This window comes from Phyllostomus hastatus, unplaced genomic scaffold, assembly GCF_019186645.2.
Source record: "Phyllostomus hastatus isolate PE091 unplaced genomic scaffold, TTU_PhHast_1.1 phas_contig_29, whole genome shotgun sequence".
Classification (NCBI taxonomy): Eukaryota; Metazoa; Chordata; class Mammalia; order Chiroptera; family Phyllostomidae; genus Phyllostomus; species Phyllostomus hastatus.
This window is the reverse complement of record NW_025333835.1, coordinates 46395526-46408445: the sequence shown is the minus strand read 5'-3', so window position 1 is coordinate 46408445 and position 12920 is coordinate 46395526. Positions and strand designations below refer to the sequence as shown.

Here is a 12920-nt window from a genome sequence, read left to right as displayed (position 1 = left end):
TACCTCATTTTATTGTGCCTTTATGCACTCTACGTGTTTTTTTTTAAACAAATAGGAGGCCAGACCCTCCACCAGCAAACGGAGGACAGCGGGCTTTACTGTGGCAGCCCAGTGCCTGTGCTGGGGGTGCATTCGATTTGGACTGCTGGCTGACATTTGCTGAGGACTCACTTTCTTCCAACCCATGGTCTTAACTCATCCAGTCTTGAAAACAGTGGTTCTGAAACGCCGAGGCCCAGAGAGAGTGACATCTTGGTGGTTTAACCCAGAGCCGGGGCTCTGCCTCCCGGGCCGTGCCCTGCAGTGGCTGTGCCAGGGTGCCGTCCCTGTGAGGTGTCGGCACCACAGCCGGCGGGAGACGGTGCAGGACCCTTCGGAAACAGGACCCGTTTCAAGGCAGCCGGCGGGGGCTTCCTGGGGGCCGCGTTCGTGGTGGAGCAGAGCATGGGGCTGCAGCTCAGTACCCGGCCTCCGGGCGTGAGACAGAACCACAGGGAGCTGAGGCCCGTGGCCCCCTGCTGAGCCGCTCCTTCGCAGCGGGCGACAGGAGTCCCCCAGGGGCACATGTCCTGGAAAAGAAGGGGCACATGAGGGCCGTTGTATTTTCGAGGCCTGGCACAGTGGCTGGCAAATGACGCGGCCAGTGAGCATTTACTGAACGGGGACTCAGCGTTCACAGCTGCAGGGCGGGGGGTGGGGGTCACTTCGGATTGGAGCGGAGAGACGGTCAGGCAGAGGTGGGTAGGAGATGCCTGCTGGGGGAACAGCCGGAAATCACACAAGGAGGACAGAAAGTCCCTTGGCTGAAAAGTCTAAGTAAAGAGGGTACGTTGGAGAGTGTTTCAGGTTAGAATATAGTCCTTCCTTCCTCCCTCCTTCCCTCCTTCCTTCCTTCCTTCCTCCCTCCTCCCTCCCTCCTCCTTCCCTCCTCCCTCCCTCCCTCCTTCCTTCCTCCCTCCTTCCCTCCTTCCTTCCTTCCTTCCTTCCTCCCTCCCTCCCTCCTTCCTTCCTTGCTTCCATCCTTCCCTCCTTCCCTCCATCCATCCACCAAAGGCTTACTCAGTATCAGGCGCCCTGTCACGGCTGAAGTGACTGTCGACACGAGAGGCAGGTTGGCACCAGGTGTCGAGGAGTCCAGAATGCCCCACTCAGAAAGTGAACTTTACCAGAGGCGTTTTTCTGAGCCGTGGAGAGAGGTTCTGAAAGTTAACTGAGAAGAGCAGATTGATAGAGTGAAACAGGATGGGTCAGAGAGAGGTCAGGCGAGAAAGTTCCTGAGAGGAGGCCAAGGTCCGCAGGTAGGAGATGGGACCTGGATGGACGCGGTGACGGGGGAGGAGGGAAGGGGGCGGGGCAAGGCCTGGACCTGAGAGTGTCGCAGAGGCAGGATCCGTAGCCCCAGGGAGACCTCGGACACAGTGCAGACCCTTCCACGGGCAGGGGCGGCGGCGGTGAGCGGGAGAGCTTGGAGAGGAGCCCGCCGCTTCCCCCGCGTGGGGGCTCTCTCCCCCCCAAACCCGCTGCCGGTGCCTGCGCCCTTTCCCTGTGTCCGACCTCGGCGGGTGCTCCCAGCACCTGGCGCCCACCGAGCAGGGGTTTCCTGAAAGTCGGTCAAACTGTCACTGTCCCGTTGTCACAGGGAGCACGCTTTTTGTGCTTTTAATCCGTAAATGGAACTTATCTTTTGTTTTCTTCTTTTCTCTTAAGGAGAAAGAGGAGAGGGAAACATCAGTGTGTGGTTGCCTCTCATGCGCCCCTTATGGGGGACCTGGCCCGCAACCCAGGCCTGTGACCCTTTGGTTCGCAGCCTGCTTTCAATCGCTGAGCGAGCCACAGCAGCCAGGGAGGAGCTTAGCTTTCCAGGCTGGTTGTCCCACTGGGTCCTGAGAGCCTCAGGTTCACGAAGGCACAGCCCCGCATGGACGTGCAGGGTCGGACCGCGGCGCAAACGGGTGCTGCGTCCCCGCCCCTTCCCTAGTCTGCTGGTGAAGCCCAGTGACGCCGAAGGGGACGTCCTCAAAGCATCGGCGTCCAGCAGCGGTGTCCAACCTTTTTCTCTCGTGGCACATGGACGAATTACTAAAATTCTGTGCCACACCCCCAAATATATACTTGTTGCCAATCTGACCCCCCAAAATAGGTCTGACTTTGATTCACTCACACCGGACGGCTCCTGTCGTGTGGGCTGGCACCGTGTCGTTATCTGACAGTGCGAGGGGCGAGAGGGCGGCGGCGGCCCTGAGGAAACGGTCAGGTGCCGCACGGTTTACAAATGCTGGCGGCACCCGGGCCGACAGGCGCTGGCCCGGGGAAGGGGGTCCCAGTGTTCTTCTGTGACTCCTTCTGCCAGCCGGCCTGCACCGAGGCCACTGCAGACCCGGGAGAGAGCGTGGGAGGTGGCGGCACAGGCCAGGCTCAATCCGTCTCGATAGCGACCCGGTGTTGACGGCTCCCCCGCCGGCAGATCTTTCCCCAGGTCGCCCCACAAGGGGCGGCTTTGTGAGTCTGAGTCTCCCCCACGGGCCGCCCCCTTTCCCCGGGAGGGGCTGCGCGCAGGGAGGTGGTGGAGGGTCCCCGAGCAGAGGGTCCGGGAAGCCTCGACGTTTCCGACAGCTGGACACATTCTTGGCTCTGCGTCCCGCAGCCGGAGGGCTAAGTGCATGCATGCACGTTGCTTGAGACCGGAATGGGTTTTCCATGTCTGTTCGTGCCGGGCGATGACAGTCGCTGCCCCCCAACAGTCTCCGCGTGCCTTTCATGTCCTCGGAACACTGGCTGTGGAGGCAACATCAAACGCTCATCGTGTTTCATCGCCCGCTTCCCGACAGAACCGTCCCCCCCCCCCCCCCCGCCGGCACGGTCCCGGGGGGCGGCTGTCTGTTCTCTGCATCTCCGGCGTGGAGGAGGGTCCCCGGTCCCGGCTGGGGTGGGCCAGCACCCCTCCCCTTCCCGAGTGTTCGAGTTCTGACGATACAGGGTGGGGCCGATGGAGGCGGACCGTTGTCTGTCTGGAAAACAATACCACGATTAATAAGTAATAATAACGACTTCGTTTCCAGTGCTCGCCACTGGAAACCTCCGGGCACCCCGCCCTGCGGTGGTCATCCGTCCACTTAGCCGGAGCTCAGAGCTTGCATGCAGGTGGTGAGGTTGGCAGTCGGGTGTCCTGAACCGGGGGGATGGGAGGCCTGGGAGGAAAGGACAGTTTCCCTCTGGAGAACAGCGTATTCCTCGCCCAGCGGTGAGCTGCCGCTGGCTGCTCGCACCGCCCCTGGCACGGAGTAGGCTCGTGCTGCATGTCTGCAGGAGTAAAAGGGGAAAAAAAATAGATAGCAAGTAGCTGGAGACAGGTGGCCGCTTTGGAGGAGAGGGGGTGAGGGTTCTCGCCTCTGGGCGCCCGGGCTGCCGTGTGAGGGGAGAGTCCAGAGTCAGACGGGTTCGGAAAATACCAGACCCCCCCCCGCCCCCCCTGCCGTCCGTGTCGGAGTTGTGATGCACTGGACATTCGCTCGGCGAGCATTTCGAGGAGGAGACCAGATATAAAGAAACCTGTCGCTATCGGGTGCACTCAGTATTTTCCGAGCTGATTTGCACAAAGCCTGTTGACCACGCGCACTTGAACGTGAGGAGAGACTGCTCCTCAGGGTTGACTGTTCACCTCTTCACCCCAAGGAGAGACCCGGTCTTCCTCTCCTTTGTGCGCGTACAGGCTGCGTGCCAGCTGGCACGCGCGGGCGCAGCACAGACCCAGGCAGGCGACATGGAAATGCCCTGCGGGGGGTGGGTAAGGCCACACCAAAGCGGGCCAGGGCGGCAGCGGCGACGGGGGTGTAACGGCGGATGGCGTCGCAGCTGGGATCGAGCCGAAAGGGAGGGGTGAAACCGACAGTGGGTTCGGAACGCACGGGGCCAGTGTCTAACCGGAGCACGAGATCGTAGCTTCAGACACCGCTCTTGGGGACCTGGCCCTTCTTCCCCGATAACTGCAACGTCCCCCTGAAGTCCCCTCTGTCACCAGGCTTTCGCAGGCAGAGTAAGCTCTGAGGATCACAGTTGGACCTCACTTAGTGTTTACTGTCGAACTGTTGTAGAAATTCCATTCTCAGAACTTCAGCCAGGAGACTGTGTGGGAGTAAGAGGTTAAGTGGGAGAACTTCCTGACCCCCACACACCATCCCATGGGGGGCCTTTAAGTAAGGTCCTGCAGCCCCTCGGTGCGTCAGGGAAGCATCACCAAGAGCTGACGAAGGGCGGACCCCAGAGAGACCCTGCACACGAAGCCACAGACAGATGAGGTGGAGGGGGTGTGCTAAACAGGGGCAGGAGGACCGGACGCCCCAGGAAGGTTCGACGCTGGTCCTCAGGCAGCCAAGGGAAATGCTGTCAGAAGACCGTTTCCTGCCAGCCACTTGGGCATTTGCTCCAAAGGGTCATCAGATACTAAAACAAGGTCGGAATTAGCAGTGTCCCTGGGGCCTCGTGTTGGCAGGACACACGGCGAACAAAACATCACGTCACGTAGCCTGGGACAGAGAGCCGGATGCCTGGAATTATTCCTTTGGCCACACTTAGTGGGGAAATGGCGCTCAGCTCCCCAAGTTCTTAATGGGGCCCAGAAAGTTGAACACGCATCAGAAGGTGGTTTCAAACCTTCCCCTTCCTGTGACCGTGAGAGGTCGGGCAGCGTGAGTCACTTACGCTGAGCGTCGCTGCTGCAGGGGTGGGCACGCTGCGGTCGCGGCCGGCGTGCCTGAATCCCAGCGGGAGTGGGCTTTGTCCGTCCCTCTCCCAGGGAAGGCTCCATCTGCGTTTCAGCTCGAGGTGGAAGGGTTTACGGGACATCGTTGCACTCACATCACGACAGCACTCTTTTCCTTCCGTGGTCGCCCTGTGTGGCCGCCACCCGGCACCTAGGGCGGCACCAGCTACTCAAGAACATCTTTGTGGCTGAAAACCACGAGCCGACTTCTGTGGGTCTGGGGGCCTCTTGCGTTCCGGGGAGTAAAGGGGCGCTGCTCTCCCCCGTGTTGCCACGCTCCCTGTGCCGTGAAGGGAAAGGGCTCTGCTCTCCGAGCCTGTCCGTCTATCGCGTAGTAAAATGTGCCGGTTTGAGGGCCTGCTGTCCTGCTCCCGCCCTCCCGCGCCAGTGCATCGGGACACGTCTCTTGCTGGGACCAGATGCCAGAGCCCTGGCTTTGCAAGCCCCCGGGAGAGGTGGGCAGGTCGGCCCTGGCCAGGGACGGGGCGGGGCGGGGCGGGAAGTGGCCGGGCCGGCGCGGGCCGGCCGGTGCGTCGGTGCGACCGCCCTGCGCTGACCCCTTGCTGACTGCCATGCTTTTCTCTTGTAGGTGATGTGCCTTCAGGACTTTTTTGGTGACGATGACATTTTTATTGCATGTGGACCAGAGAAGTTCCGTTACCAGGATGATTTCTTGCTAGATGAAAGTGGTAAGGAAAAAAAAAAAGTTCAAAACCAAGGGAAATTTGAGGCAGCTTTCCGAAGCGAGCCGTGCCCGGCCGGGCTGATGTCAGCTCCAAAGCCACCAAATCAGTTTCAGACCCCGGCCCGGCGCGGCGTTCCCGCGGCTCGGGTCTCTTTGATTTTTTTTTTTTATGGAAAACAGATGAAATGATAATGGGGAAGGTTAAATCACTTAGAAGGGTAAATTACCGATGGCTAATTTATACCCATTTAATAACTAAATTGATGTTCCCCAGAACACCGTGGTGTGGATTTCTACTGTTTTAATCGCGTATTTTCCTCAATGTTTGTGCCTGAGAGACACGCAATCCTACAATCGCCGGGTGGGTTTGTAGGGGCCCCTTCCAGGGGCCTCCTTGTGTTGCCTGTTCTTCTAAATGCTTCAGAATCTGATGTCACCGCCCCCCGTGAGGGGCCCAGCGGAGGAGCGTGGCTTCCTGCCAGTGGAGCGGAAATGTGGGGAGGGGCAAGTCAGTAAACGTGAAGAAAGTTGTCTCAGGCGACGAGTGGCAGAGGCTGTGACTGGGGAGTCACCTTTTCTGACACTGAATTGTCCCAGCGTCTTGAGCAGCGTCATGGAAAAGGTTTTTGCAGGGGCCTTTTCGTGAAAATCTTACTTCTACTTTAATGACAGGGATATCCCATAATGGTGCATAATTCAAGTTCTAGACCGCTGGAAAGGGTTTTCGAAGTGATGGTGAGCTTCGGCCTAGATAAAGGCAGATGAGGCCTGTTAGCGAGCTTCTGGCCGCGGGGACACGACATCTCGCACTTGACGTAATCGGGTCAGCGATGCGGTGAACGCCGCTGATTACCATCCAGGTGGCGTGCCGAGATTGCAGACATATGTGCACACCAGTGACATGCATTTACACATGCGTCCTACAATGGTTTCATCATTTATCAGTGACTCAGAGAGTTCGGGAGGGGTAAGAATAAGAAAGATTCCCCCTTAACTGTGGAAACGTCCAGTGCCCCACAGCAGTAGAGAGATGTGTCGTTTGAAAGATCGAAGTTATTTTGGTTAAAATGTTTAGCAGGACGAGTGGCTTGGGTAGGTGACCCTTCTCTTCTAAGTAAGTTTTTCCTAAATATGTTCTGTCTTTATTCTAATACGCTTGCCCTTGGAGGGCAGCGATTTGTGCAGACACGTCAGACACGTCAGACACGTCAGTCCCCGCCCACCCCTCAAGTCCCCGCCCACCCCTCCTTCAAGGCCAGGCAGCTGGGCCAGCGCGCGGAACAGGGGCTGGGGGCTGGGGGCTGGGGGCTGGGGCCTGGCGGACGAGCCGACGGCCTAGTTTTGAAATCAGTAAACGGCCTGGATTTTCCATTTACAGAAAGTAGCTGCTTCTGACAGGATGGTCGGGGAGACCAGATGCGTTCCGAAACGCAAGCCCTGTTTGCCGCGTTGATACAGAAAACCGGCCGTCCGCCTGGGACTGGAGTGCGGCTCGGTCCCCACCAGTAGGGTCGGCCTGGGCTCCCGAGCCCCGGATCTGGGTCCCGCCCCCGGGGAGACCCGGGGCGGGGAGGCCTGGGCTGGGCTTTGCCTCCTGACGGCGCGGGATGCAGGCTTTCTGAAAACCCAACAGAAAAATACCGGGAAGGCCCCTGCGATTTCCTGCTGGAATCCTTTTCCATTGAATAGAATGTGCACGATCCCTCTCTCTCTCTGCATCCGCCTCTCCGCAGGGCCAGCAGTGCACACGCGCACACACGTGTTGGGCACACGTGTCGGGCACACACGTGTCGGGCACACACGTGTCAGGGCACCTGGCCCACGTCAAGCGGTTCCCCTGGCGGATGCACCCTCACGGTGTCTTGATGTGAAGGGAGTTTGCTGAGTGACAGGGCCCCCTCCCGGCCCCTAAAACAGACACGTGCATTGGGAGGTGCGGGGGCGGGGGGGGCGGGGTAGAATCTAAATCGAGACTTTCTTTCCTCGGGTGAACTCAACCCGGAGACCGGATTCCCACGGGGACCGCTGCGGTTTCCGGTCACGTGTGCGGCACGTCCCCGAGCTAATGCACTCGAGCCGGACTCCCTGCAAAAGCGCACTGAGCGTCACGTCCCCCCGCTCAGCGGTCCTGGCTAAACGCTGTTTGCACGCGGAGGCCGCGCTGGCTTGATCTAGAGCGGCTTCCTCAGGGGCGCGTCGGCCGGGGGCGCACGCGTCTGCAGAACACATGTGCCCCCACCAGCCGCGCCGGATTCCGGGGCCCCGGGCTGCGGCCGGTGCCGCCAGGCGGCGCGGTTACGTTCCGCCTTTCAGAGGGAACCCCGCCCCCAGCGGGGACCGGCAGTCATGTGCCCCCCTAATGACTGCTGGGACGCGCAAGGCTCTCCAGCCACAAGCTGTCCATCAAGGGACCCGTGGCCCCGCGGCTCCCCGGGGCCGGATCGATAGGAGACACGGCGGAGAGCCTCCTTCCTCCCCGCAGTTTTCCCGGGGGGGGCGAGGGGGCACCTTCCTGTTCCCAGCTCAGAATGGAACTGTTTCAGCGACACCGTCATCCACGAGCGGCGTCTCAGCACCTTCGGAGGCGGTGGCTACGGCACAATTATAGACCGAGGCGGCAGGCCAGCAGCGCCGCCCCCGGCGGGGCCGCCGTCTAATTTGGGAGGTTGAGACACCCGTTAGGAACATGCCAATGTGCAGACCGGAAACTGCGCACGGTCCTGCTTCTGTACCGGTGAGGAGTGGACACGCTGGCGATTTGTTGCCATTACCACGTGGCAAGGTTTTGTCGGGAAACACCTCCCTCGGACCTGGGAGGGACGGAGGGTTACCTCCTTGGTGGCAAGTCTGTCGCTGATGTCCCCCCTCGCCCCCTCCCCCCCCACTGCCCGGCCCCAGCCTCCACACCAGCACCCTGAAGCGGGCTGGGCCAGTTCCTTCACCCCCCCACCTCCCGCTGCGGGCTGGCCCCTGCTCAGGAGTCTGAGTGTCCGTCCTCCTCTTTCTGTCTGTCTGTCTGTGTTTCTTTGCTTCCACCAGTTCCCAAGTGCTCCTCACCCTGACACAGCCTACTGTTTCCGCTTGGAGGCGCGGGTTTCCTGGGGCGGCTGTAACCAAGTGCCGCACATGGAGGGGCGGGGGGCAGAGCCGCAGAGACGGGCTCTCTAACAACAGTTCTGCAGGCAGAAGCCCAGGGGCGAGGCCCGGGCCGTGCCTCGCTCCCACCCAAGGCTCTGGGAAGATCCCCTCGCTCCGCCCTGCCCGCTCCTGGGGGCTGCTGGCGATCTCGGGGTCCCTGGGCCTGTCCCAGCGTCGCCCTGACCTCTGCCCCGACACCTGCACGGCTTTCTCTGTGCGCCCAAATCTGCCTCTTCTCCTCAGGACCCCCGTTAGTGAGTCTGGGCCCGCCTTTCTCATGTCCAAACTCGGTTCCACCTGCAAGGACCCCGTTTCCAAATAAGGTCGCAGTCGCAGGCCTCCGTGTACACATCGCTTTTAGTGGGGGACGGGGGGAGACACACAATTCATCCCGCCACAGGTGTTGTTTGACCCTGTGCAGCGTCTGTCTGAACCGGAGCGATGAGTACACCGGTTTCTGTTGCTCTGTTCTGCGACCTGTCTGCGGGTTTGCACAACTGTCGCTTTCGGTTCCGTGGCGGAGAACACAAACCGCAGAGCTGTGACCCGCTGCCCCTCTCCGGGCTTTTCTGAGTGGGGGCGCCCGGCGGGTCAGGGGAATGGACGAGGGGGCCGGCCAGCCCTGGTCGGGGATGCACTCGACAGACCCCGGAGGAAACCGGGCGGTCCGCGTGCTCGAGGCGGTCGTGGTTCTCACCGAGCCGCCGTGTCCGAGAGAGGGTCTGGCCTCACGGCCGGCCGGCCGGCGTCCGGTGGGCCGGAGGAGTGGCTGTGAGCACCAGCCCACGGTGTCGCTGGGGGAGGGACTGCCTTCGGTGAGCGTCTCCGCACGGGGCTCGGCCCGGGTCTGGGTGGTTCAGCAGGGTCAGCGGTGTCCCCTCGCGAGGCCGATGCTGCGTGGACGGAGCCGTCTGCGGGGGAGGTTGGTACGGCAGCAGACGGGACGAGAGCCACGGGACCTTCGACAGGGCAGGGAGTGAGTTTCTACGGAGATGGAGTGGAACTGGCACAGACAAGTAACGCCCTCACCCAGCACGGCTCTCCCACCTTCGGCGTCTCTGGGCCGCACGGGAAGAAGAGGAGTTGTCTCGGGCCGCACGTTAAACACACAAACACTAACGAACACGGGTGAGAAGAAAAAGGTTTTAGGTAAAGTCACGATTTTGTGTTGGCCCACATTCCTGGCCGTCCTGGGGTGCATCAGGCCGGTGGGCCGCAGGTGGGACGCCCCCGTGAGATTTTTAGAAGCAGCCAGCGCCGCAGGCTGGGTGAGCAGCGGTGCCGTGTGAGCCGTCGCCCCTGCGACGTGACCTTGGGCTCCCCGCAGGCAGGCCCACTGTGGGCGCGGCCCCTTCCGTGTCGCACGCAGCTCGCCTGCCATTGGGCCTTCCCGCCCTCTGCCCGAAGACGGCACACGGTGGTGGCTGAAACCAAACACCTGCAGCGGTAGAGAGGTCGGCCAGAACCCACGCCGCTGCCGCTGCCGCAGGGGGAGGGTGTGGGGAGTGTGGGAGCGCAGGAGAGACTTAAATAAGTGAGCTCTCCCGCGAGGCTTCTTGTCGGCTTGTAACTTTCATGCCTGTGAAGTCGCGGACGTTTGAGGCTGCCCTGGGACTGTTGGGGCCCACGTGAGCGTGTGTATGTGTGTGCAGGCATGTGCCTGTGTCTGTGTTAGTGTGTGCATGCGTGTCTGCATGTGTGCACACCGCATCCCGTCTCCAAGTCCGGCTCCTCTCTGCAGCACGACCCCAGCCGAGCACCGGCCCTTCCTGGGCACGTGAGTCCAGCGGGGGTGGGGGGGTGGGGAGGGGGTGTTTCCTCGGCCTCCCTGACGGGCCCTGAGGTGCTGGGGCCGCAGGCTCTGCTTGGGAAGTGTTCCTAGAAACGTCCAGGCCCAACCACTCTCCAGGGACTCCCGTCCTGAGCGAGGGGACAGGGGAGCTGCCCCCACTGCCCCGCTCGCTCCCGCTTCCCCGGCTGCCGGGGCAGGGTGGGGCGGGGAGCTGGGTGGGACACCGCCGCGGCAGGGCCCACCCGCCTGCCTGGGGTGAGGGGTGGCAGCCGCCGGTCCGGCCCGGGCCCCTCGCCCTCCGTGCTGTGTGGTCTCTCGATCCCACGCCTGCTTCCCATTCTGGAAAACACCTTTTTTTCCCTGGGTTGTAATGGACCCCAAATGAGACAATAAATGTCAAAGCACGTCCAGAACTGTGTTCCTCATTACCGAGCGGCTGATGTCAGCGAGGGACACCTCGGCCGAAGCGCACCTCCGCCTGGGCTGCAGCTGGGCACCGGCCGGGGGGGCCGTCGGCGGGCGTAATGGGAGGCAGATGTGACCAGGCCTGTGCCGGGGCGTGTGGGGACGGGGGCGGTTACGGGCCGCTCTCCTCCCGCGCCCCACTTCCACTCCCGGGGCCGAGCTAAGGGGGAACTCAGGACTCCAGAAGGTGCTCGCCCTGTTCTAGGGGGAGATTAAACCAAAGCACACTCCGGAGCAGCCAGCCATCTGCAGCTGGCACCGTCAGGGGGCCCGGCCCCCACAGCCGTGTGGATTTGGGCTCCTGGGATGGGTGTCAGCCCCCTGCTCTGGGCTGGGCTGCGGACCCTGGTCCCCGGGGACACGAGGAGGGCGTGCAGAGCCTGGGGGGAGACCGGCCCATCTCGCACGTGCAGTCATTCATTTACTCGGCAAGCTGAGCCAGCTCACCGCTGGCCAGGCGGGCGGCGCGCCGGGCACGGAGAGCGGCAGATAGGGTTACTGCCTGGAACCCGACTTTTAATGTCGCCGCTGCCGTGTGATGGCAAAGGACGGCCGGGGCGGACCCGGAGGGTGTGGTGCCGAGTGGAGTAGGTCAGACAGAGGGAGACACGGGCCCTGCACCCTCACTCCCGTGCGGGGTCTAGTGAACGTCGTCCTCGGAGACACAGCACAGAAGCGACTCCCGGACACAGAGCAGGCTGCCGGCTGCCGGAGGGGAGAACAGCTGGGGGCCGCGGTGAGACAGGGGAGGAGAGTGGGGAGCACAGACTGGTGGTCCCAGAGCAGTCACGGGGTGTGAGGGCAGCGTGGGCACCGTGCCAGTCACAGTGTCGTAACCAAGTCGGGAGCCAGGCAGGCACTGGGAGGATGGGGGGGTGCTCTGTGAAGTGTGTGACCGTCGACCCACTGCGCCGTCTCCACGCCGGAAACTCATGCAAGACAAGGTCGCACAAAAACTGTCCCTGGAAACCACAGTTGTTCAGAAAGTTAAGACCAAAATAAGCGAACAAACAAAGACGCCAAAGGATCTTAGGTACTGAAGTTGACCCAGGATGCCCGATCGCCCTCGGCCGTGTGCTCTCCGTGGGAAAACGCTGTGACGGAGTGACGGACAACGATTCTTTAGAGATTCACATTTTTAATCGGGTCCCACGGCCAGTTTCCGCGGAACCTGTGGGGGGAGCCCTTTCAGACGCCTGGCGATGAACGCTGAGGAGCCCTGTGTTTCAGCGGGCATCAGTTCTCGGAAGGCACAGCTCTCACTGAGAGTGCGCAGCGCGGTCTTCCCGGGCGACCGCTGCGTGTCCGTGACGCGTCCCTGTCCCACGGAAGTGCGGCTGCGAGGAGTCCCGGCCGCTCCGATCTGTCGGCGGCAGCCCGAGGGTTCGCAGACGGGGGTCCGGGGTGGGGGTGGGGTGGGGTGGGGGGGGTGTTTGTCTTGCATTTCAAACACAGAGCACACGGGCTGATGTGCTTCGCTCTTGTTAGCAGCCCCGGCTGCCTCCTGGCAGCGGGAAAGCCACGGGCGTTCTGGAGGCTCTCTCCGGCAGAGCTCCGTGTCAGTGCGCGCACAAACGGAAACTGTCCCCGAACACACTGAGAGTTCCCATGTTAATCCACCGCCCAGCTACGGAGACACAGAGAGTCTTGTACTTTGGAGACAGACTCTAACTCAGGGACCAGCCTGTTCCTTTGCTACAAATAGATTGAGGCGTTGCATAACAGGCACAGTCTCGTCTGTGCGCTGTCTCCCTGGCTCCCGGGGAGCGGGCTGCCCTGCACTGTGTTCAGTCTGGGGGACGCCCGAACTGTCGGCAGGAGGGACGGACCCTGCCCACGTGACCTTGGACGTGAGTCCCCCACGTGAAGAGTTTGGAGACCACCTGTTCGCCCTCGCTCCCCACACACAAGTCCTCTCCACAGCATGGCGGCAGCTGTTCGTCTATCCCCAACTCTGTTCTGGAAGCTTCCAACTGTGTGAGAAGACCCGTTCCACTGTCCACTAGCGCTGTTTTGTTTTGTTTTTTTTAAGAGGGAGAGAAACATCCATGTGTGGTTGCCTTTGTGCACGACCCCTGCTG

The 12920-nt window shown here is 61.6% G+C and overlaps 1 protein-coding gene across 5 annotated transcripts in view; it reads left to right on the top strand.

Moving 5' to 3' along the window:
• Nucleotides 1-12920, top strand: part of DCLK1 (doublecortin like kinase 1) — a 227670-nt gene that overhangs the window by 100656 nt on the left and 114094 nt on the right. For all 5 annotated transcript variants that reach the window (XM_045838918.1, XM_045838919.1, XM_045838916.1 and 2 more), the window contains one exon: nucleotides 5349-5448. In XM_045838918.1, the coding sequence (XP_045694874.1) occupies nucleotides 5349-5448 (100 nt within the window). The remainder of the gene's footprint in view (nucleotides 1-5348; nucleotides 5449-12920) is intronic.